Source organism: Panthera tigris, chromosome C1 (genome assembly GCF_018350195.1).
Source record: "Panthera tigris isolate Pti1 chromosome C1, P.tigris_Pti1_mat1.1, whole genome shotgun sequence".
NCBI classification, from domain to species: domain Eukaryota; kingdom Metazoa; phylum Chordata; class Mammalia; order Carnivora; family Felidae; genus Panthera; species Panthera tigris.
Window position 1 is genome coordinate 29,854,411 of NC_056667.1, and position 24,094 is coordinate 29,878,504.

Genomic DNA, 24,094 nt, shown 5'->3' on the forward strand with positions numbered 1-24,094 from the left:
AGTTTGTGGGTTAGAGTCCCACGTCAGGCTCTGTGCTGACAGCTCAGAGCCTGGAGCCTGCTTCCCATTCTGTGTCTCCCTCTCTCTCTGCCCCTCCCCTTCTCGTGCTCCGTCTCTGTCTCTCTTTCTCAGAAATAAACATTAAAAAAAAAAAATCAGTGTAGCTCTAAAATCAGTTCCTATTCTACTAAACTGTTATTTTTCCTCTTTGCACTGAAACATTAAGAAATCATCTGTTTTCCCTTAAGTTTATTTAAATTAGGTATGTCAAATAGTGGTAGTTGGGCTTTTTAAACAATTAGTCCAAAAGTCTTTATTTAGTTCCTTTTCTAAAAGCTTCATACAGTTGAAAAGATTCAAAACCATCAATGTTCTAAAATTTAGTTGTATTCCTGAGATAGAGAAAATTTCTATTTAACTTTATTATGTTAATAATAGTATATTCTTTGATCCAACAATCCAAAACACTTTCAAGTGTAAGAAATTGGTATTATTTGTGTTGTTTATAATACTCACAAATTGAAAATGTCCAAAATAACTATCAATACAAGACAGCATTGCACTTAATAAATAACAGTACATCCATGGTATGGTACTATGCAACCAATAAAAATGATAAATATATACTAATATAAAAAGACATTTGATAAATTGTTTCAGTTTATAAAATAGAACAGTATGACCCCATAATTATATATTTTTTATAGGTAGAGATGCGTCCAAAAAAGCCCAGAAGGATATTCATCGAGATATTAACTATGATTATCTCTGGATGGTGTGATTACAATTAACTTAATTTTTTGTAATATGTATTTTAGTTTGTTTTTACCATGAGCACTTTTATAATCACACACACAAAAAAATGTTTTTCTTCTCCTTAAGGGACAAGAGCATAGTATTTCCTGAAAGAAGGAGCAGTAAATTATTCAGCTACAAATCTTAGGTTCTGAAGCTTTTATAACAAATGACATGAATACTAGTCTACATAGATTCAATCCCAGAGAACCCAAAAGCAAAAAATAAAAACATTTCAAACAACTCTTTCTTAATTTGCTAAAACAGAGATTAACACAAACCTGTTTAGATAAATCTGAGAAGCAAATCATGCTTATTCTCTGAATGTGCCCCCCTTTGCAGGTGTAGAGAGGTTCAGTTCAGCGCACTGAGTCAGCCATCAGCTAAGATCCTTTTGTGCTCCTCCTATGTTGACTGCATCCAACAGAACTTTTGCAGTGATGTTGAAATTAACTCTGCATTGTCCAATAAGGTAGCCACTAGCTATGTATAGTCACCGGGCACTTGTGCTGTGTCTGTGTAACACGGGAACTGAATTTTTTATCTTATTTAATTTTAACTAAAATTTAAAAGCTTCATGTGCCTAGTAGCTGCTTTATTGGACAGGACAGATAAAGAATATTTCCAATATTTCCAATAACACAGCAGTTTAGAAGACTACAGTTACGAGCCCCAAATTAAGCTGAATAGGTGGTTCCTCTATAATTCAGAGATGCTGAATTTAGAACACCAGATGTTTGGGTGATTTTGTTTTTCTTTACAGTAGTTTTGCCTCCTGGGGAAATCAGATATCACTGTTTTTGGTTATGTGAACGATGTGGCTGGTACCAAAAAGTCTTTCTGACTAAATAGTAACTTCTTAGTCATCAATCTTAATAATCAATGGGTCATGTCCAATTTCATAGTTAAATGAATTCTGTTTCTCTGTCTAGTTTTCTGTTACATACAGTTACATTTCCATTTAGGTCATTAAAGGTCTCTCTTCAGAGCTAGTGACCTGATGGGTTGGCCATGACAAAGGACTATTTCTTTGCTGGGCTTTTTTTTTTTTTCCTAAGATATTTTTTGTTTTTAAGTAACCTCTATTCCCTAGCATGGGACTCAAACTTACAAGCCCAAGATCAAGAGTCACATGGTCTACGAACTGAGCAAGCCAGGTGCTCCTTCCCTGGGCTTCTTTGCCAACTAACACATACTTTTCAGATTAACTGCAACTATTTCATAGGGGAAAAAATTATACATATATATTCATATTTGTATTTATGTATTATATAACACATATTATGTGTAATACATAAACTACGCATAAATTATTAATAAACTTGAAAAACACTAAGCCTCATTAGTAGTCAAATACAAATTTAAATGAAGTATTTCTTTAACTATCAAAAATGCAAATTTTTTTAGACATTGGCTATTTCATCTTAATGTTTTATTTTAGAGAGAGAGAGCGAGTGAGAGAGAACACAAGCAGGGTCGGGGCAGAGAGAGAGGGAGACACAGGATCCAAAGCGGGCTCTGGGCTGACGTCTTTTTCAAAGACATACCTGCTCTTGGCACAAGTGTAAGGAATCTGTTACTGTCATATACTGTCAACAAATGGATGCAGCTACTTAAAAGGCAGTTTTTTGTTGGTTTTTTGTTTGTCGTTGTTGTTTTAAGTAGGCTCCATGCTCAACGCAGGGCTTGAACTCAACAACCCTAAGATCAAGGCCTGAGCTGAGTTCTCAAAATAAATAAATAAACTTAAAAAAAAAAAAAAAAAGACCTGAGCTGAGTTCAAGAGTCGGACGCTCAACCAACTGAGCCACCCAGGTGCCCCCAAAATCTATCAAAATTAACATAGCATTTCTGCTTCTGGATGTTCAAAATATTCACTCCGCAAACATACTCAAAGGCACACTGCATGTACTAGGAAGGTCACATAGCACTGTAGACAATAGTACAAAAGCAGCAACAACTTAAATGTCCAGTAGAGACATGGTTAAATAACTACAGTACAACTTTCTCACTCAGCAACTCCGAGAGTAGGGTCCCTATGTCACATTGTAAAGCAAGTGACCGAACAATCCATGTAGTATAATCTCATTTATCTCGTTAAAACATACATTTCATATGTATGTTTAATTAGCTAAAACAGAGAGATTAACCCAAAGCTTAGTTGAGGTAAATCCGAGAAGCAAATTCTCCTTCGAAGTTCGATCACAGTCATCTTCAACTTGTTTTCTGAACTTGTCCCTTTGGGGGTACAGAGCAGATTCAGTGCCATTCAGCGCAGTGAGTGATTAGGCATCAACGAAAATCCTTTCTGCACACGCTGGACAGAAAAAGGTCTGCAAGAATACACACCCAGCTGTTGACATCGGTCACCACCAAGGGAAAAGAGCAGGGTTTGGGACGGGAAGGTAAAAGGGACTCTTATCTTTTAAGTTCTTGTCCGAATCTTTGTTTAAGCAAAAACACATGCATATTCTCACGCTCAAAGAATATGTTTTTAACAAATCTCAGATCCTTTTTTCTCAAAATGTTGAACTACTTTTCACAATATATCTAAGTAAGTATGGATGCTCCTTTCAGAATATAGCAACGTGTTTAGCTAGTTGTTTATAAATAAGACATGTTGGGGCACCCGGGTAGCTCGGTCAGTTAAGTGTCCAACTTCAGCTCAGGTCATGATCTCGCCGTTGGTGGGTTCAAAGGTTCATGGCCCACGTCAGGCTCTGTGCTGACAGCTCAGAGCCTGGAGCCTGCTTCATATTCTGTGTCTCCCTCTCTCTCTGCCCCTCTCCTGCTCACCTCTGTCTCTGGCTCTCAAAAACAAACATTTTTTTTTTAATTTTAATAAAAAAATAATGAAACAGGTCAATGATGAAAGAAAAAAACATGTATTCCCTGTGTTCAGGTGGCCCCAAACTACCATTTTGGAAAGAGAATGGCCAACAATCCAGGTTCTATAATAGGAAAGGAGACAGGCTACTCAGCTTTCAGACATGACATTTTACCTTTTGTAAATAAATTCTGCCCACTCCCAGGAAAGCCACCAGCCATGGAAAGGATGAAAATATCTTATGGGTGAGAATACCAAAAGTCCAGGTACCCAGTGTGCATGAGAAAGCTAGTTCTAGGTCCCTTGGGATCCTAGACATACTTCTAGAATCTTAAACTAGCAGTCCGGGAAATTTTCAGTCTTCTTTTATAAGGTATTTCTACCATTCATGGGGTGCTCTCAGTAATGTTTGTTCGTACACTCCAAGATACTCTCAACTTTAAGTGTTTGGGGAACACAGCATCATTAGACCAGTAAGGAAGGATAGTATGGGCTTTTGAGTCATTACCAACCTTTAAATCCTGCTCCCTCCTAGACAAGTTACTTGATTTTTCTTTTTAAATGAGTTTCCATGTCCTCCTCTCTAGATGCAGAGTAATAGCCACCTTTCTGGGTTGTTGAAAGATTAGCAATAATGTATATAAAGCACCTCATCCACCCCAAAGGTGATTGAAAGTGATTATCAATAGTCTGGCACAGGTACGAAAAGTTTTTATTATCAGCACAGTACAGTATTTGTGGATTATATCAAGCAGTCTCTGCAACATATCCTCCAAGGAGACCAAGTGTCTTTTAGAGGATACATACAATGCACACCGCATGTCTGGAAAGAGCCTACCCCTGCTTTTTCTGTCCCTCCCCTTTTCTCTCTTCCTTTTCCCTCCCTCGGCATTCAGAAGCCCCTTCCCTAACCCTGATTGCTTTGTAAACAGTCTTTGCAACTGATGACTTGAATCATGTTTTGACCTCTTTATAAAATTGTTAGCATTTGCAAGGACTTCTCTGTCTCTTCGTAGACTTCAGTTTTTTTTTTCCCAGATAGCTCTTTTCATTATTTGGCTTAGACTAGAGGCAGGTCAGTTTGCTGGGGACAGGAAAATGTTGAAAAACACAGCAAATAAGACACACGCTGAATAAGCTGCAATTGCTATCCAAAATCTTGGGTCCTTCAGCAGTGCCTTATCAAAGCAGCTAAACACAGTGTAACCTATGGACATTCCAGCGAATCCACCCGCAATGTGGGCTGCAAAAGACACCTTGGGAGGAAGGGGGAAGAAATGGAAATAAGTGAAGAACATGCTAATTGCATATTTCAATTGCATCTCTTTTACTAAAAAAACAAGTACCATCAGAGTCAAACAAGAGCCTTAAAAGCCTGAGGAACAAGGCAGTGAGGCAAAAGAGACACAAAGCTGCATGTGCAAAGAGATGTTCTAAAAACATACAAAGCTAAAACATGTTATTTCATCAACTCTCCCAAGTATACAAGAGAGCCGTGTTTCTCATTCTCTATCATCATCGCATCGGGGATGGTTCTACATAATCCCGAGAGAATGTGTTGCATTGCCACAAGGGATCTCTGTGGGAGCGCTGTCTGACCCCACATAAATGGAATGTCAGAATGAGAACATAGATAATACACACACAAATATGCAAACAAACTACCAAATTCAAAGACTAATCACCACGAAACGGAAATCTTTGTCAGTTTTCTTTGTATTGCAAATTCATCCAGACCCAAATCTTCTTTGCTGTTTTCAATCTGCTTTTTATTCTCTAGGGACAGTAAAATCCCTTCTCTCCTGTTTTGCTACCAGTAGCCACCAGTAGGTCAGGTGCAGGGAAGCAGAGCCGACGTCAGGGCTCTGAGACAGTTAAGTGAAAAGGACAATCCAAAAATCTTCAGGAATTTGCTTAACTTCCAAATGGAAATTTGGCTGCCCTAAGTCATAGACTTGTTGTCCCCATTTGCTGACCCTTTTAAGCTACTGATAAACAATTTTCACTTAAAAAAATAATAAGCTGGTGGCGCCTGGGTGGCTCAGCCGGTTGAGCGTATGACTCCTGATTTCAGCTCAGGTCATGATCTCACGAGTTCGTGAGATGAAACCCTGAGTTGGGCTCTGAGCTGACAACATGGAGCCTGCATGGGATTCTCTCTCTCTCTCTCTCTCTCTCTCTCTCTCTCTCTCTCCACCGCTCCCCCCTCTCAAAATAAACTTAATAATAATAATAAACTGAACTCACCGGTGACCCATTTGCAGGGACAAAGAACCTTCTGTAGAGAGCAAATCCCATATCCGACACAACTAGAAAGAAAAACAACCTGGTGAAGCCCCAGAATCGCCACAACAGTGCACCAGATGTTTTTGATTCCTTTCTGACAATGGTAGCTGCTAACATTTATGGAGACTTACTCTGTGCCAGGTGCTGTAGTGAGAACCTTATGAGTTTTCATTCACTAATCCTCACAACAACCCTAGGAAATAAGTATATCACTATCCCATTTTACAGATGTATTCATCCAACAAGTATTTATTGGTTGTCTTCTCTGTGCCAGAGAAGGTGGTAGAGATACTGCAGTGAACAGCCCTGCCTCATGGAGCTGACAGTCTCGCGGGGGAGGCACACAAATAAGTAAAACACACAATACATCAAATGGTGGTAAGGGCTATAGAGAAAATGCAATGAGAGGAAGGAGGACTAGGAATGCTGGGAGTAGGATGTAATTTTTAATAGAGTCGGGGACAATCTCACCGAGAATATGACATTTGAGGGAGATAAGAGAGCAAGCCGTGCTGACATCTGAAATAAGAGTCTTCCAGGCAGAGGGAAGAGCAGGTGCAAAGTCCCTGAGGCAGGAAATGTGCCTGGGGTGCTGGAGGAATCCCAAAGCAGAGTTGCTGGCTGGATGGGTGGTTTTCAAAGCATGATTCCCTGCCCCTCCAAGCATTAACATTCACTTGGGAACTTACTAAACATTGAAATTCTCAGGCCCACCCTCAGCCTTATTGAACCAGAAACTCTGAAGATGAGGCTCAGAAATCTGTTTTAACAAGACCTCCAGGTGATTCTAGACTACAGTTTGGGATAAAATTATAGGTGAGGGGCGGGGGACCAATCATGGAAGGGCTTTAAGGAGCCAGTGTAAGTACTTTGACTCCAAGTGGTAGGAAACCTTTGAAAGCCTTTGAGCACAGGAGTGATTTGATCCGACTTACGCTTTTAAAAGATTATTCTGGCTGCTATATAGGAAAGAGCGTAAAGGAGCAAGGCCAGGGGCAGGAAGACCACCTAGATTATTGATATTGCCGCAATCCAAGTGAGGAATTACCGTGGCATCTTATACATAAGGAAACAAAAACACAGAGTGTACTTGTCCAAGGCCACACAGCTCAGAGGCAAGGGCAGGATTTGAACCTTAAGAAGTCTGGCTATGGAGGGGCGCCTGGGTGGCTCAGTTGGTTGAGCGTCCGACTTCAGCTCAGGTCATGATCTCACGGTTTGTGAGTTCGAGCCCTGCATCGGGCTCTGTGCTGACAGCTCAGAGCCTGGAGCCTACTGCGGATTCTGTGTCTGCCCCTCCCCTGCTCATGCTCTGTGTATGTGTGTGTCTCTCTCAATAATAAATAAACGTTAAAAAAAAAAAAAAAAGAAGTCTGGCTATGTAGGCTTGCCTCTCACCCACCGCACCAACTGCCTCTAAGAACCACCAGGCCAAGAAAGGAAATGAGTCCACATTCTCCAGTGGAACAGTGAGAGCCCAGAACTTAGACATTCTTCAAATAAGTCAGATCCATGATGCAAAAAGAGCTCCTGGGGTTTCTTGGCCTAGAAGTCCACCCTCCATGTGCCCTGCACTTGGAAACATCTCATGCAGCTGTCACATTCCACACCCCAACTCCCTGTGCTCCACTTAGTGAACCACTGTGTCCTCGGAGATGGAAAGACCCAGTCCTTGCCTTTGGGAAAATACCATCAGGACCATGTGTTCTGCCCAGTTCCCCTTTCAATACTGTATTGATCAGCGTTCAAGTGACTAGACAGGAATTGAGGTCGAGGAAGTATTCAATTTAACTATACATGATGAGTACACATAAATGCTGGATAAATGTGGCTGTGTCCTATTTTCAATCATTTGAATTTCTTAATCCAGTATAAATAACAGAGAACTAGAAAAGTGGAAGAAAACCACTGGAGGAGGGGGTAACAACTGGAAACAGTTCCTCTGGTCTAGTCTTGCACAGTGGGAGGCCTCCTTTCAAAAAGCTTTTGTAACCCTCAGCATGTCAGTTTCTCCAATCTATTTCTCTCTGATCATGTCCTTCCTGCAGATCTCTGCCTAGCTCTTTCTGCTTCCTAGGGGAGTTTGCTTCTGCCTTGCTGCAGTCTCTACACTGAGACATGTCTTCCCACCTGAAAAGAAGCCCCTATTCCAATGATCCAAGTTATTGTCCTTGCTAAAAGTTTGTCGCTAATTTTAAAAGAGTTGCCTTTATGCGGATTTTTTTGAAGAGTGAAAATGTGAGCTTTCTTTTTTCCAAAGGTTAGCTCAGTTGCTTTGTTAGAAGACATATCCAACAAATAATGCTTCAGGAAGGAAGGTCCTCAAGGCCAGGCCAACTGTCCTTCACAGTTAAGAATAATATTTACCATTTTTTAAACATTTTGTTTTAAAACTATACATTTCGCAAGGAAACAGGTTTAAAATAAAACTGTACTTGTGCTTTGTTAATCTGGCGTGTGTTAACTTTTCTCATCTTTAATAGTAGGCAAACCAGGGGGAAGAATCTTTAGAAATGAAGCATGCCAGGAGGTGGGGAAGGCTAACATTAGCGGCTCTTACCTCCTCTGTAAGATAAAGAAGCCGCTTTATTACTTCCCTCGGGAATGACAAAATGTTACATAAACTATTTTTGGAGATTCCTTGTGCTTGAGGAAAGGGTTTTTACTCCAACATTGAAGAGTATTAAAACCATTTCCCCATCAAGGGTTTGAGGCTCATTTTACAAAAGTCATTCATAATTACCTAAAAGAAACAGACTGAAACCCAGGTAACCTGTGTGTAGCAACATTTTTTTTTTTTTTTTTTTTTTTTGTTTTGTCACAGGACTTGTCCCTTGGTACTGATAGTGACGCTCAACAGCTCAGGTGACCGCTCTGCTCCATGGCAACTCTCCTCATTGACCCCAGGCGCTCACTCTCCTTTCTGTGCTCACAACTTTACCTCACATTTTCAGCTTCCCACGGACAAAAATAGTATAGAGAGTATGTATAAGCTATAAACAAGTCACTTATCTTCTCCCAGGATGAAATACTGTTTTTACAGCTAAACTGTCTGTGAACTGGATTTAGTCTCTTTCCTCAGAGGTAGTTGGCCCTGTTCCCAGCAATGTGGATAATTGAACTCGATACCAATTAGCAGAACCATTTTTGCTTACCATGGGGACGGCCCAGATCTTGGGTTTTATCAAGCGTCACCTCCGTGTTGGCCATCAAGTATGAGCCTACAGTCCGACCCCCGGGTCTGCCTTCTCCCCACACCCTCTGTGCGGCTCTGGCTTCAGCTGGAGCAGGTTCAGAGACACAAGGCCCCAGCTCGCCTTGGCTCCCTTTGTCTTCTACCCAGTGTGTCCCCGCCACCACCCAAGATCCCCCCTGACGTTCAGACCCAGCTAGAATTTCCACCTCCACTCCAGACTGAGCACTCTTCCTAAATTTTTTCAGCATGTAATTCTCTACTGTAATTCTTGGAGATTTCCAAAGCCACATCCGCCGTCCTGCTAGTTCCCTGACCTCTCAAATCCTTCACCCCCTGCTCCTGTCTTCAGCCCTCAGCCAGCACCCCATGCTTGGATCCTAGATCTGTTTGGGGTTTTTTGTTTGCTTGTTTGTTTGTTTTTAATCTGAGAATTTAGAAACTGAAGAAAAAATAGATTAGGTCAGTGGTTTTCAAGCTTTCCCTCCTCAGACAAGCTCATATACAGAATCCAAGGTACGAATGAGAAAAATCCAGAATATAAAACAGGAAGTTATTGTGGTTGAAGTAGACAAAACATCTGACTCTCTTGACTTCCCCCACTCCAGAAAGAAACAAAAAAGCAAAACCTCATTACTGAGGCACCTCTAAAAACCACCCATGAAGCTCTGTGAAAACTCCTCCATTTACCTTTCTGCTTAAGGCTAGGGAGCCACAATTCTTTGTCACTCCTTGCCAGTGTTTAGGAAGCCTGAGGCTTCCTGGAGGGCAAACCAATAAAATGGAAGGTGCGAAGTGTTCACAAAACAAACTTACTTATGAGGATGATGATCAGGAGTCTGACAATTCCAAAGGCAGGGATCATTTCTCGAAAATTCTTGCAAAGAGATAAATAATAACAGTCATAATACGAGCTATCTGTTGGCAAGTGAAACCCCAACTGTGCTCTCTCTTCGTCTACTTTTTTGTTTAAAGTTTCAGTGTCCAGTATTTACAAAATAAAGCAACGCAGCAACAGCCCAGTTTTCAAACGCATTTGGGAAGTACAATGGTGGTGCCCTTTGGAGAACAAAATGAAGCATGATATTTAACTCTGTGATATAAACTACACATAACTGAATTAGCAGGAAATAATCTAAATATAAATAATATGAAATCAACACTTAACATGTCATAGTTAGAGAGATGATTGATAGATAGATGTCAAACTAAGTCTGAGAAAATATGATTTTTTTTGTTAATATACATTCGATGCTTTATCCTCTTTCCAAATAGGGGCTAGCTAAGGGTCAACTAAACTTTGAGTATTACCTTAATTTTTTTAGATAATTTCCCCCAAATTTAAAATATTGGTTAAAAAAACTTAAAGTTTTAGCTTTGAAAAATCTCAATCCAGTTTACAGTATCCTCCTGTGTTACCAAAGAACTGCTGAGTCAGAAAGATATCTCCACTTTTGGGGCGCCTGGGTGGCTCAGTCGATTGAGCGACCAACCGGCTCAGGTCATGATCTCACAGTTCATGGGTTCGAGCCCCGCGTCGGGCTCCGTGCTGACAGCTCAGAGCCTGGAGCCTGCTTCTGCTTCTGTGTCTCCCTCTCTCTCTGCCTCTCCCCCACTCATGCTCTGTCTCTCTCTGCCTCAGAAATAAATAAACATTTAAAACAATTTAAAAAAAAAGATATCTCCACTTTAAAATTTATTGAGTTACATCTCCCTTCCCTTTCAAGTTATTAATTCTCTTCCTGAAGAGTAAAGATAATGAAATACCCATGTTTATTCTAAATCAATTATTTTCAAACTGTTGGGGTCACAACCTACAGTAGGAAACAATTTGCATAAAAATCCAGGACACATATAAATCAAACAGTATTACATGTGCTATAAACTGAATGTTTTAAATTATTTTATTTACTTTTTTATTTTTTTTCCAAGTAGGCTCCATCCCCAGCATGAGGCTTGAACTCATGATTGAGAATTGCACTAAGAGAATTGCTTGAACTAAGATTGAGAATTGCACACTCTACCAACTGAGCCAGCCAGGTGCCCCTCTTTTTGTTTAATTTTTGGTCACAATCCCTGAAACTATGTTCAAACCACTAATGGGATTGCAATCCAAAGTTTGAAAACACTTTTCTAAATGACATATTTTTGGAATAGTTTTATAACTGCTTCATATTTTTCCTCCTAGAGTATTTTTAAAGTATACCTATGTGGTTAATGGGTTAACAACTAATCAGGATTTAACACTAGGCTGAGGCTGTTTTGACAAAGTGGTTGGCAGGGTGCCTTGGTCGCTTAGTTGGCTGAGTGTCCGACTCTTGATTTCGGCTCAGGTCATGATCCCAGGGTTGTTGGATAGAGCCCTGAGTTGGGTTCCACATTGAACATGAAGCCTGCTTAAAATTCTTTTTCTGCCTCTCTCTTTGTCCCTCTCTCCTCCCTCCCTGCTCGCTCTCTCTCTCTCTCTCTTTCTCAAAATAAATAAATAAATAAATAAATAAAAGTGGTTGGCATTCACACATACTATACCACGGGAGCATAACATGGTATGCCAACTTTGGAGGGCAATTTAGCATTTATCTATGAAAATGTAAAGCCTTCGTCCAATAAATCCACTTCTAGGAATTTATCCTAAAAAAAAAAATCACAAATACAAAGAGATAAATGTAAGAGAACATTCTTACAGCATTATCTACAAGTGTGAGAAGCTAGTCAGCTCAATTTTTTTTTTCAGTGAAGGATTAAATCAGGATACAGCTATACAGTATGCTCTGGAGCCCTAGAACAGACTGCAGTGGATTTCTGTGTACTGATATGGGTAGATGGGGCCAAGATAATTCTACATTAAGATGTACAACAGTATCTTTAAGAGTTGGTCCATTTTGGTAGCCTTAATTTTGGCAGGATTTTGAATACAGACAGAACAAGGTTTGAGGGGTGCCTGGGCGGCTCAGTCAGTTAAGCATCCAACTTCGGCTCAGGTCACGAGATCAAGCCCCACATTGGGCTCTGTGCTGTCAGCACGGAGCCCACTTCGGATCCTCTGTCTCCCCATCTCTGCTCCTCTCCCACCCCTCCCTCCAAAATAAACATTAAAAAAAGAAAAGAAAAGAAAAAGGTCTGAAAGGAGATATATGAAACCATTAACAGATACTTATTAGAGATTTTGACTTTCTATTTTTCAATTAAAAAAATTTTTTTTTAGTATTCGTCATTTTTGAGATCAGGAAATAAAAATAAAGATTAAAGATGAAAGAAAAGTTCTGGTGCCAAGAAGGAAGACAAGTGCTCCGCGAATATTGATAAATGAAGATCCCATGATTCCCAAATACCAGTTATCGTTTAAAAGAAAAAAGTCCATAGATTCCATTCCCAAAGTTCTTACCACTAGAACATTCATAAAATAGCCTCCCATCAGAGCATAGACTCCTCCTGAAGCACCCACAAGATATCTGAGTGGGTCAAAAATGGAGCTGGCAAGGGACCCTAAAGAAAGAAAAACACAAAGGATCAGACATAACTGTAAGAATCATGAAAAACAAGTCTATAATGTAGAAGTTGGGACGTTTGGACCATTACCATATTAACAAGCAACAAATTTATTCTGTTTGTCCCTTCCATACTATAAAGGTATAGACGCGTGGGCTAACTACCTCCATTTTTTCTGAAATATTAAACAACATGAAGACAGAAAAACAAGAACAAGAAGCACAGACTCTGGAGCTCTGGAGCCAGAATTACCAGCTGTGTGACTTGAGCGAGTTTCTTAACCTCTCTGTGCCTTCATTTCCCTAAAAAATTGAGATATTAATAGAACTTACCTCAATGCATTGTTGGGGAAGTAAATTAGTTGATGTAAACACTGCCTGACGTGTTATGTACTTATTAGTTATTGTTTCAAAATATTGCATACCTTTAGCCAAAACTATCAAAATACCTGAGACATTCCAACATTTTTAAAAATGTTTGTTTACTTTTGAGAGAGAGAGAGAGAGAGAGAGAGAGAGAAAGCAAGAGGAGCAGAGAGAGAAGGGAACAAGCTCTGCCCTGACAGCAGGGAGCCTGGTGCAGGGCCCAAACTCATGAACCCAGAGATCATGCCATGAGCCGAAGTCGGACGCTCAACCGACTGAGCCTCCCAGGCTCCCCGATATTCCAACATTTTGTTATCTAATGGCTAGCTTTCTCATGGAGTCAAGATGTGGCCTTGGAACCCTTCTCAACACAGCATTCAATCAGATCCACCAAGAAAGATGAAAATGTTTACTAACCCAAACAAGACTTTAAAACCACTTTATGCAAACTCTAAGATGTTCTCTCTGTACCGCTCGGTTCTACTACTCAATTTTTTGCTTTGAAGACCCTCCTTCATTCCTTAGGATACTATGTAATACCTACTTCGTGCAAGAAAGACAAAGTGGACTTAGGAATCCTACAAACAGAGGAGTAAACAATTACCATAAGATGCAGAATAAAACAACTACTGTGATTTCTTAAATGTAATGAATTTGCTATGGAAGCACTTAGGAAGGAATGATTTTTTCAGCAGAGGTGTGGAGGCCCTGGCACTCTGAGAAGGAGGAGATAACATTTTGGTTAAACTCTAAAATATCTTTAGGGCGCCTGGGTGGTTCAGTCGGTTAAGCACCGACTTCGGCTCAGGGCATGATGTCACTGTTCGGAAGTTCGAGCCCCACGTCAGGCTCTGTGCTGACAGCTCAGAGCCTGGAGCTTGCTTCAGTTTCTGTGTCTCCCTCTCTCTCTGTCCCTACCCTGCTAGCATTCTGTCCCTCTCTCTCTCTCTCTCTCTCTCTCTCAAAAATGAATAAATGTTAAAAAAATTAAAAAAAAAAAAACCTAAAATACCTTTAAGATTTGGAAGGAAAACAAAGGAGGAGAAAATATTTAGAACTTAGGGAACTGGAAAAGCAAAGGCATAGAAACAAAGGTATATGGATGACCAAAGATCACTGAGTCCAGCAGGGTTAGGGCAGTGGTCCTCAAATGTTAACCTTCAGACTAGGATTGGAGTGACTGCATCTTAATCACATGAGTAATTTATTTTTAAAATACAGATACAGGGCACCTGGGTGGCTCAGTCGGTTGAGCGTCAGACTTCTGGCATAATCTCGCGGTTAGTGAATTACAGCCCTGCATCAGGCTCACTGCTGTCAGGGCAGAGCCCACTTTGGATCCTCTGCCCCGCCACCACCACCACCCCAGCTCATGCTCTCTCTCAAAAAATAAAATAAAATAAAATACAGATACAGGGGTGCCGGGGTGGCTCAACTTGTTACACGACCTACTTCAGCTCAAGTCATGATCTTACGGTTCGTGGGTTCAAGCCTCATATTGGGCTCTGGGCTGGTGGCACAGAGCCTGCTCTCTCTCTCTCTTTCTCTCTCTCTGCCCATCCCCCACTCAGTCACTCTCTCTCTCTCAAAATAAATAAACTTTGAAAAAATAAACAAAATAAAATACAGATACAAATGTCCACTTCTGGCCATGATGGAGTAACAAGGATAAGATTTTCTCTCCTGCTTGAAACAGCTAAAAGCACTGGACAAAATGAAACAGCGATCTCCAAAATATTGGACATCAGATGAGAAAGGACAGTAAACCCTCAGAGGCAAGAAATAAATGAGGTGACTTTTCCGATCGCCCAGCTTACTGCCTTGAGAGAGAGGATTACAGGCTATAATGTGTGAAGGGGGAATCCAGGTAGATCTCAGTGAACTTTAAGTTGATGAGATAGAGTTTGAAGTCCAGATAGTAGGGTGCCTGAGTGGCTCAGTAGGTTGAGTGTCCAACTTTGTCTTAGGTCATGATCTCACAGTTCAAGTGTTCGAGCCCCATGTTGGACTCTGCACTGACACCTTGGAGCCTGCTTCAGATCCTCTGTCTCCCTCTCTCTCTCCCCCTCCCCTGTTCGCATTTTCTCTCTCTCAAAAATAAATAAACATTAAAAATAAGTAAATAAGGGTCACCTGGGTGGCTCAGTCAGTTAAGCGTCAGACTTCAGCTCAGGTCATGATCTCATGGTTCATGGGTTCAGACCCCACGTCGGGCTCTGTGCTGACAGCTCCAGCTTGGAGCCTGCTTCAGATTCTGCATCTCCCTCTTTCTCTGCTCCTCCCCTGCTCTCACGTGCTCTCTCTCTCTCTCTCTCTCTCCCCCCTCTCAAAAATAAACAGTAAAACAAATATTAAATAACTAAAAAATAAATAAAGTCCAGATAGTGCTAGGCAGCTGGAATTTGCAAGAGAGACCACCAGAGAGGAAAAGAGCTGCACAGAGAGAGGCATGTGAGGAAACTACCTGAGCCAAGGAAAGTTCCAACAGAAAAGAGTAAAGGGAAGAGTAAGTAGCTTTGCTCTCACAGCACCAGAGAGGCTAAGTAACTTTCCAAGCTAGAAAACTGCGTAATTCTTGGGGCATTGGTTAAAGTACACAGAAGAGTCCTGCACCAGTAGTGGGTAACAGCACTAAATATGACTCAAAAACACAGTTTCAAAAACAAAAAACAAAACAAAAAAACCACAGTTTCACCTTGCAAATCTTATCAAGGTTTCAAACTACTTCCAAGTAACCGTGTTCCAGAACACATTCAAGGAATATTTATAGGAATACAGTAATATTCACCATCCAAAGGTTAAATGTCTAGCATCCAAACAATAACTATCAGACATGCAAAGAAACAGGAAAATACGACCCATAATGAAGAGAAAAATCAATCAATTCAAACCTCCCAAAACTGACACAAGTGTAAGTTTTAGCAGGTAATGCTAATAAATAATTATTACAACTGTATACCATATGTTCAAAAGTTAAGTAGAGACATACAAGATATAAAACACCCAAACTTTTAAAGATGAAAACTACAGTGTCTTGGGGCACCTGGCTGGCTCAGTCAGAAGAGCGTGTGACTCTTGATCTCAGGGTCATGAGTTCGAGCCCCACACTGGGTGTAGAGATTAATTATGTACATAAATAAATAAAACTTCCTTTAAAAATAAAGGAAACTATAACCTCTAAGATGAAAAAAAATAAACTGGTTGGGCTTAATTACAGATTAGACATTGCAGAAGAAAAGATTAGCAAACATAAAGATATGGCAGTAAAAGCATCCAACATGAAACACAGAGAATAATATTTTTAAAAAGAAATATAGCATCAATGATCTGTGGGTCGATTTTAAGCAGCCTATTAAATACATAATTAGAGTCCCCAAAGCAGAGGAGAGAAGTCACGTACAGAAAAAATAATTGAAGAAATTATGGCCAAAATGTTTCCAAAGTTTTATGAAAACTGTAAACCCACCAATCCAAGAATCTCAACAAATTCTAAGCACTGGAAATGTGAACAAAACTACATCAGGTCACAACAAAGTCAAATTGTTCAAAAGCAGTGGAAATCTTAAAAGCAGCCAGAGTAAAAAGACATGTTTCATACTGAGGAACAAAGGTAGCAGATTTCTCATTGGAAATAATGCAAATGAGAAAATAGGAGAGCACTGTCCTTAAACTACTGAACAAAAAGTACAGTCAAGCTAGAATTCTATGCCTAGTAAAAATATATTTCAAAAGTGAAGGCAAAATAAGAACTTTTTTCAGACACACAAAGGCTGAAAGAATGGATAACCAGCAGACCCATAGAAGAAATGTTAAAGGAAATCCTCAGGCAGAAGGAAAAACATCAGATGGAAATACGGAATTACACAAAGGAATGAAGGGCACCGGAAGTGGTAAGAACAAGGCCGAACCCACAAGATTTTGACTTATGACTTAAATCCCTATAGAAGAGGGGCGCCTGGGTGGCTCAGGCGGTTGGGCGTCCGCCTTGGGCTCAGGTCATGATCTCGCCGTTCATGAGTTCAAGCCCCAAGTCGGGCTCTGTACTGACAACTTGGACCCTGGGGCCTGCTTCGGATTCTGTGTCTCCCTCTCTCTCTGCCCCTCCCCCAATCGCACTCTGCCTGTCTCTTTCTCTCAAAAATAAATAAAAACATTAAATATTTAATTAATTAATTAATTAATTAATTTAATAAGAAACCCTGTAGAAGATACCTGTTTAACAGTTTACCTACTTAACTACTAGAAATAATAAGTGAATTTGTCATCCTTGGAGGATACAAGATCAATGTACAAAAAAAAAAAAATCAACTTTATTTCTATGTCATAGCAATGAGGAATCAGAAATGGAAAATTTTTTAAACAGTACCATTCACAGCACATCAAAAATATGAAATATGGAGTTAAATCTGACCCCCCCCCCAAAATGTGCAAGGACTGACCCTGAAAGCACAGTTCCTAATATTTGAAAAATGATAAATCATACTTCATCGAAACTTTAAAACTCCTATTCTTCAAAAGATACCATTAAAAGCATGACAAGACAAGCAACAGACTAGGAGAAAATATTTGCAAGTCATATATCTGATGAAAGACTTACAATCAGAATATACATTATTATATATAATAAGAAATACAATCCAATTTTAAATGGGGCATAAGATTTTTTTTTAAATATAATTTGAGAGAGAGAGAGAGCACATGCACATGGGGGAGGGCAGAGAGAGAGAGAATCTCAAGCAGGCTCTACATGATCAGCACAGAGTTTGACACTGGCTCAGTCTCCCAAGCTGAGATCATGACAGGAGCCGAACTCAAGATTCAGATTGTCAACTGATTGAGCCACCCAGGTGCCTCTAAATGGGCATAAGATTTAAACAGATACTTTACCAAAGAAGGCAGGTGGATAGCAAGCAAGTGCGTGAAGATGTTCACCATCATTGTTAGGAAATGCAAATTAAAACCCAGTGAGATCCCATTATATACCCAATAGATTGGCTAAAATTAAAAAGAACGATGATACCAAGTGTTGCTGAGAATGTAGAGGAGCTGGACCTTCTGGTGGAGGTACAAAATGGTACTATAGTTGACCGTTGAAGAACACAGGTTTGAACTGCTCAGGTCCACTCTTATGCAGATTTTTTTTTTCCATTAAATACAGTACAGTACTGTGAACGTATTTTATCTTCCTTATGATTTTTTTTTAAGTTTTACTTATGTGGGGCCCAAACCCACAACCCCAAGATGTTTTCTCTGGTTTACTCTATTGTAAGAACACAGTACATAATACATATACAAAATATGGGGGTGCCTGGGTGGCTCAGTCAGTTAAGCATCCAACTTTTGATTTCGGCTCGGGTCATGATCTCATGGGCTTTGCTCTGAGTGTAGAGCCTGCTTGGGATTCTCTTGCTCCCTCTCTCTCTCTGCCTTCCCCTGCTCGTGCACCCACACATTCTATCTCTCTATCAAAATAAAGACTTAACATATATACATACATATATATGTATGTATATATGCATTATTTGACTGTTATCAATAAGGCTGCAGCTCAACAGTAGGCTATTAGTAGTTAAGTTTTGGGGGATTCAAATGTTATATGTGGATTTTCAACTGTGTGAGGGGGGTCAGTGCCCCTATCCATCAAGTTGTTCAAGGGTGAACTATACCAGGTATCACATAACCTAACAATCTCACTTACAGATATATATCCAAGAAAGCAACACAGAAACTTGTACACAAATGTTCATAGCAGTGTTATTCATAATAGCCAAAAAGTGAAAACAAACCCAAATGTCCATCATTTGACAAATGAGTAGAACAAAATGTGGCACAACCACACAACGGAATATTGTTCAATAATAAAAAGGAATGAAGCACTGATATATGCTACAACATTGGTGAACAATGAAAATATTACGCTAAGTGAAAAATGCCAATCACAAAGGGCCGTATATGGTATGATTCTATTTATATGTAATATCCAGAATGGGCAAATCTAAAGAGACAGAAAGTAGATTAATGGTTGCTTAAGGCTGGGGAAGGGGGTATGGTACAGGGTTTCTTTGGCAGACAAAAATGTTGTAAAATTCAATTGTGATGATGGGTATATAACCTTGTGAATTAAAAAAAAAAACCTACATTGAATTATATACTTTTTAAGTTTATTTATTTATTTTGAGAGAGACAGAGACAGCACAAGTGGGGGAGGGGCAGAGAGAGGGAGAGAGAGAGACTCCCAAGCAGGCTCTGTGCTGGCATCCCAGAGCCTAATGTGGGGCTCGAACCCACAAAACTATGAGATCATGATCTGAGCTTAAACCAAGCGTTGGACACTTAACTGAGTGAGCCACCCAGGCATCCCTGAATTATAGATTTTAAATGAATGAATTGTATGATACATAACTTACATCTCAGTAAATCTACTTTAAAATGTTACCAGTCTCTTAAATGTTAAACATATCCTCTGATAGGACCCAGCCATTCCATTCCTAGGTATTTACCCAAGAAACCCAAAAATATTTGATTACACAAATACTTTCGTTACCCAAAAAAAAACTATCTGATACACACAAATGTTCTAAGTAGCTTCATTTGCAATAGCCCCAAACTGAAAACAACCTAAATGTCCATCAGCAGGAGAATGGACAAACTGTGGTATATCCCTGGCAATAAAAAGGAATCAACCATTTAAAAAAAATTTTTTAATGTTTGTTTATTTTTGAGAGAGAGACACACAGAGTGTGAGCGGGAAGGGGCAGAGAGAGAAGGAGACACAGAATCCAAAGCAGGCTCCAGGGTCCGAGCTGTCAGCACAGAGCCTGACATGGGGCTCAAACCCACCAACAATGAGATCATGACCTGAGCCAAAGCTGGACGCTCGACTGACTGAGCCACACAGGTGCCCCAAAAAGGAATCGACTATTGATACACGGAATAACATGCGTAAATCTCAAAATAATTATGACAATGGACCGAAGCCAGACAAAAATAGAGTACATACTCTATGATTGCATTTACATAAAATTCTAGAAAATACAAATTAATCTATAATGATCAGGGGGCGCCTGGGTGGCGCAGCTGGTTAAGCGTCCGACTTCAGCTCAGGCCACGATTTCGCGGTCCGTGAGTTCGAGCCCCGAGTCGGGCTCTGGGCTGATGGCTCAGAGCCTGGAGCCTGCTTCCGATTCTGTGTCTCCCTCTCTCTCTGCCCCTCCCCCGTTCGTGCTCTGTCTCTCTCTGTCTCAAAAATAAAATAAACGTTAAAAAATAAATAAATAAATAAATAATATAATGATCAGTAACTGCCAGGGAAGGGACAAGGAGGGGCAATAGAGAGAGATTCCCAAGGGTCATAAAGAGCAATGGATATGTCTATTATCTTGACTGTGGTGATAGTTTCCTGATTGTATACACATATCAAAACTTACCATATTATATACTTTAAATGTGTGCAGCTTATTATATGTTAATTATACCTCACTAAATAGAAAACAAGACAAAAACACAGATCCCAGGGCCATATGCCCAGAGATTCTGATTCAGTAGATCTGGGTGGGATCTGGGTCGCTTTAGCTAGGACAAGCTCTCTAGGTGATGTGATGATCAGTCAGCCTGGGGAACACGGGTGGGACTGCAGAACAGCACTTCTCAGTCTTAAATGTGCATACAAATCACCTGTGGATGTGTTCGAATGCAGATTCTGTTAGTGGGTCTGGTGTGGGGCCCAATAGTCTGCATTTTTAACGATCTCCCAGGTGATACCAATGCTGCTGCTCTGCGGACCACCTTTGCCAGGAGCAAGGATGGGGAAACGAAAGTTATTTGACATATTAAGGAATCTGGAAAAAAAGCAACGGTGTGTACTTATCTCCAAACTCATCAAGTTGTATACATTAAATATGTACCGATTTTTGTCTGTTCATTATACCTCAAAAAAACTATTTAAAAAAAAAACATTTTACATCAAGTTCCCCCTAACCTCTTCATGTATAATTTCTTTTTTGGAATATTAATAAAGATTATGCTTTCCGAAAAAAAAATTAAAAAAAAAAAAAAAAAGGGGCGCCTGGGTGGCGCAGTTGGTTAAGCGTCCGACTTCAGCCAGGTCACGATCTCGCGGTCTGTGAGTTCCAGCCCCGCGTCAGGCTCTGGGCTGATGGCTCGGAGCCTGGAGCCTGTTTCCGATTCTGTGTCTCCCTCTCTCTCTGCCCCTCCCCCGTTCATGCTCTGTCTCTCTCTGTCCCAAAAATAAATAAAAAAATGTTGAAAAAAAAAAATTAAAAAAAAAAAAAAAAAAAAAAAAAAAGATTATGCTTTCCAAGAAAAGGGAAGAAGTGAAAGGCAATGGGACCACATAGTGGAGGGTAACAAGCAATCTTGGATGTTTTGACTTTCTTCTGGGCACTGGCAATGTTTTAGGAAGCAAATAATACCATCTAATCTATGCTTGAGGAAGGTGACCCAGCCAACAGTGTGAAGGGTAGACTGGAATGGCAAAGAGATACCTGCCAAAAAGCTGTTGCAAAAATAGGCAGAGGATGTGAACAGGTTATTCACCTTCTCTCTTCTCTCCCTCCTCTGAAACCGAGGAAAGGCTGAGTCCACACGTTGAAATCAAGCTGCGGGGGAAACGGGCATTGATGCTAGAGCCAGGCAGGACCCCATCAGCACAAAGATTTTCGAGGATGTACACAGGAATGGAAAAACAGGTGTGCGAAGCAATGGAAACAGAAGGTCGAAAAACAGGATCCACAAAAGTAGGAGGGAAGCAGGATGGTGAGCTGTGTCACTAAGCATTTGCCAGTTCTATGCCTTTAACACATCTCATGAATGCTTCCTGCTCTGTGGCCCCACTCCTCTGGGACATATGAAGGGAGAACTCCATGCAACAGTGGAGGCAAAGATCACACTCCTGCGTCTGCAAGCCAAGGGGTGCCAAGGACTGATGACCACGGCCAGAAGCCAGGGGGAAGAGAGGAAGGATTCTCCCCCACAGTATCAGAGGAGAGCATGGCCCTAATGACACCTTGACTTCAGACTCCTAGCCTCCAGAACTGTGAGGCAGTGTGGTTCTGTTGCTTAAACCATGCAGTGTGTGATTCTTTGTTATAGGAGCCCCAGGAAACTTATACAAGCACCCACTGCAGTAGAAGTATCTGAACTTATTTATGGACTTAGTACATGTATACACGTACTACTATGAACTTAGTACGTGTATATACGTACTACTATACTAATGCAGGTTTGTTAATGGTGGGTACATTTTATTGGTTTTCTTTCATAGACTAGTATTTTTTTTAATATAAAAATAGAATTTTAAAGGATGAAACATTGACTACATGATATTTTTAAATCATTTCTACTTTATTAATGGTACAAAAATGTGTATCAAGCCATGAAGAGACAAGGAAGAGACGTAAATATATATTGCTCAGTGAAAGAAGCCAATCTGAAAAGGCTGCATGCTGTACGATTCCAACTATCTGACATTCTGGAAAAGGCAAAACTATGGAGACAGTAAAAGGATCAGTGGTTGCCAGGGGTTGGGGGTGGGGGGTGAATAGTGGAGAACAGAGGATTTTTAGGACAGGGAAAATACTCTGTATGATACTATAATGATGGATACGTGCCTTTACACATTTATCCCAAACCATAGAATGTACAATGCCAAGAGTGAACTTTTTTCTGGATTTTGGGTGATTATGATGTGTCCATGGAGGTTCATCAATTGTAACACATGCCCACTCTGTTGGGGGATGTTGATGATGGGGGGCTATGCATGTGGAGGGGGCAAGGGGTGTAGGGGAAATCCTTATGCCTTCCTCTCAATTTTTCTATGAACCTAAAACCACTCTAAAAAATCAAAATAACTTATAAAATCTTTCAATGAGCAGATTTTTAAAATAAGCCTCATTCTTTTTTTAAAATCCTCATTAAATATCACAACCCTGAAGTACAAAGGTATACTTCTTTTTATTTATTTATTTATTTATTTATTTATTTATTTACAGATACAGCCAACTGATTTTTGACAAAGGCCCAAAAAATTCAATGAAGGAAGTAGAATTTTCAATAAATTGTTGTGAAGTAATTGGATATCAAAAAAAAAAAAAAAAAAGAATCTCAATCTAAACCTCACATCTTATACAAAAATTAGCCAATTCAAAAAGGGGTCACATATTTCAATATAAAGTGTAAAACTACAACTTTAGAAGATAACGGAAAATCTTCAGGACCTAGGGCCCAGTGAAGAATTCTTAGATATGACCAAAAGCATGATTCATAAAGGAAAAATTGATAAATCAGAGTTAATCAAAATTAAAAACTTCTGCTCCATGAAAGATTATTAAAACAATGCAAGGACAAATACACACTGAGAAAAATGTACCTGCAAACTACATATTCAGTAAAGGGCTAGGATCTAGAGTATGTAAAGAACTCTTAGGATTCAATGGTTCAAAAAAATCTAATTAGGAAATGGACAAAAGACATGAACAGGTATTTCACTAAAGAGGTTATACAGATAACAAGGAAGCACACAAAAAGGTGTTCAACATCATTAGTCATTGGAGAAAAACAAATTAAGACCATGATATCACTACACAGAGCACAGCTAAAAATAAGAAAGGTGACAGCACCAAATGCTGGTGAGGATGTGGAGAACGGAATTACTTATACAATACTGGGAGGAATGCAAAATGGAACAGCCATTCTGGAAAACATTTTGGCTGGTTCTTAAAAAACTAAATATGCAACTACCATACAACCTAAAAACTGTGCTCTTGGGCATTTATCCCAGAGAAATGAAAACCTATGTTCACGAAACTTTGTACTTCTGTTCACAAAAACCTGTACACAAAGGTTTCTAACAGGTTTATTTGTAATAGCCCCAAACCGGAAACAACCCAGGTAGTCTCCAATGAATGAAGGGTTAAACAAATGGTGGTACATCCATGCCATGGAATACTCCTCAGCAATAAACATGAATGAACTGTTGGGGCACCGGGGTGGCTTGGTCGGTTAAGCCTCTGACTCCTGATCTTGGCTCAGGTCATGATCTCACAGTTTATGCGTTCAAGCCACATGTTCAGCTCTGCACTATCAGCACGGAGCCTGCTTGGGATTCTGTCTCTCCCTCTC

The 24,094-nt window shown here is 40.1% G+C and overlaps 1 protein-coding gene across 2 annotated transcripts in view; it reads right to left on the minus strand.

Moving 5' to 3' along the window:
• Positions 1 to 4,317: 4,317 nt before the first annotated feature.
• Positions 4,318 to 24,094, minus strand: part of RHBDL2 (rhomboid like 2) — a 52,623-nt gene continuing 32,846 nt past the window's right edge. For both annotated transcript variants that reach the window (XM_042997369.1, XM_042997371.1), the window contains 4 exons: positions 12,487 to 12,587; positions 9,918 to 9,978; positions 5,870 to 5,931; positions 4,318 to 4,878 (listed from right to left, as the gene is read on the minus strand). In XM_042997369.1, the coding sequence (XP_042853303.1) occupies positions 4,699 to 4,878; positions 5,870 to 5,931; positions 9,918 to 9,978; positions 12,487 to 12,587 (404 nt within the window). In that variant the 3' untranslated portion in view covers positions 4,318 to 4,698. The remainder of the gene's footprint in view (positions 4,879 to 5,869; positions 5,932 to 9,917; positions 9,979 to 12,486; positions 12,588 to 24,094) is intronic.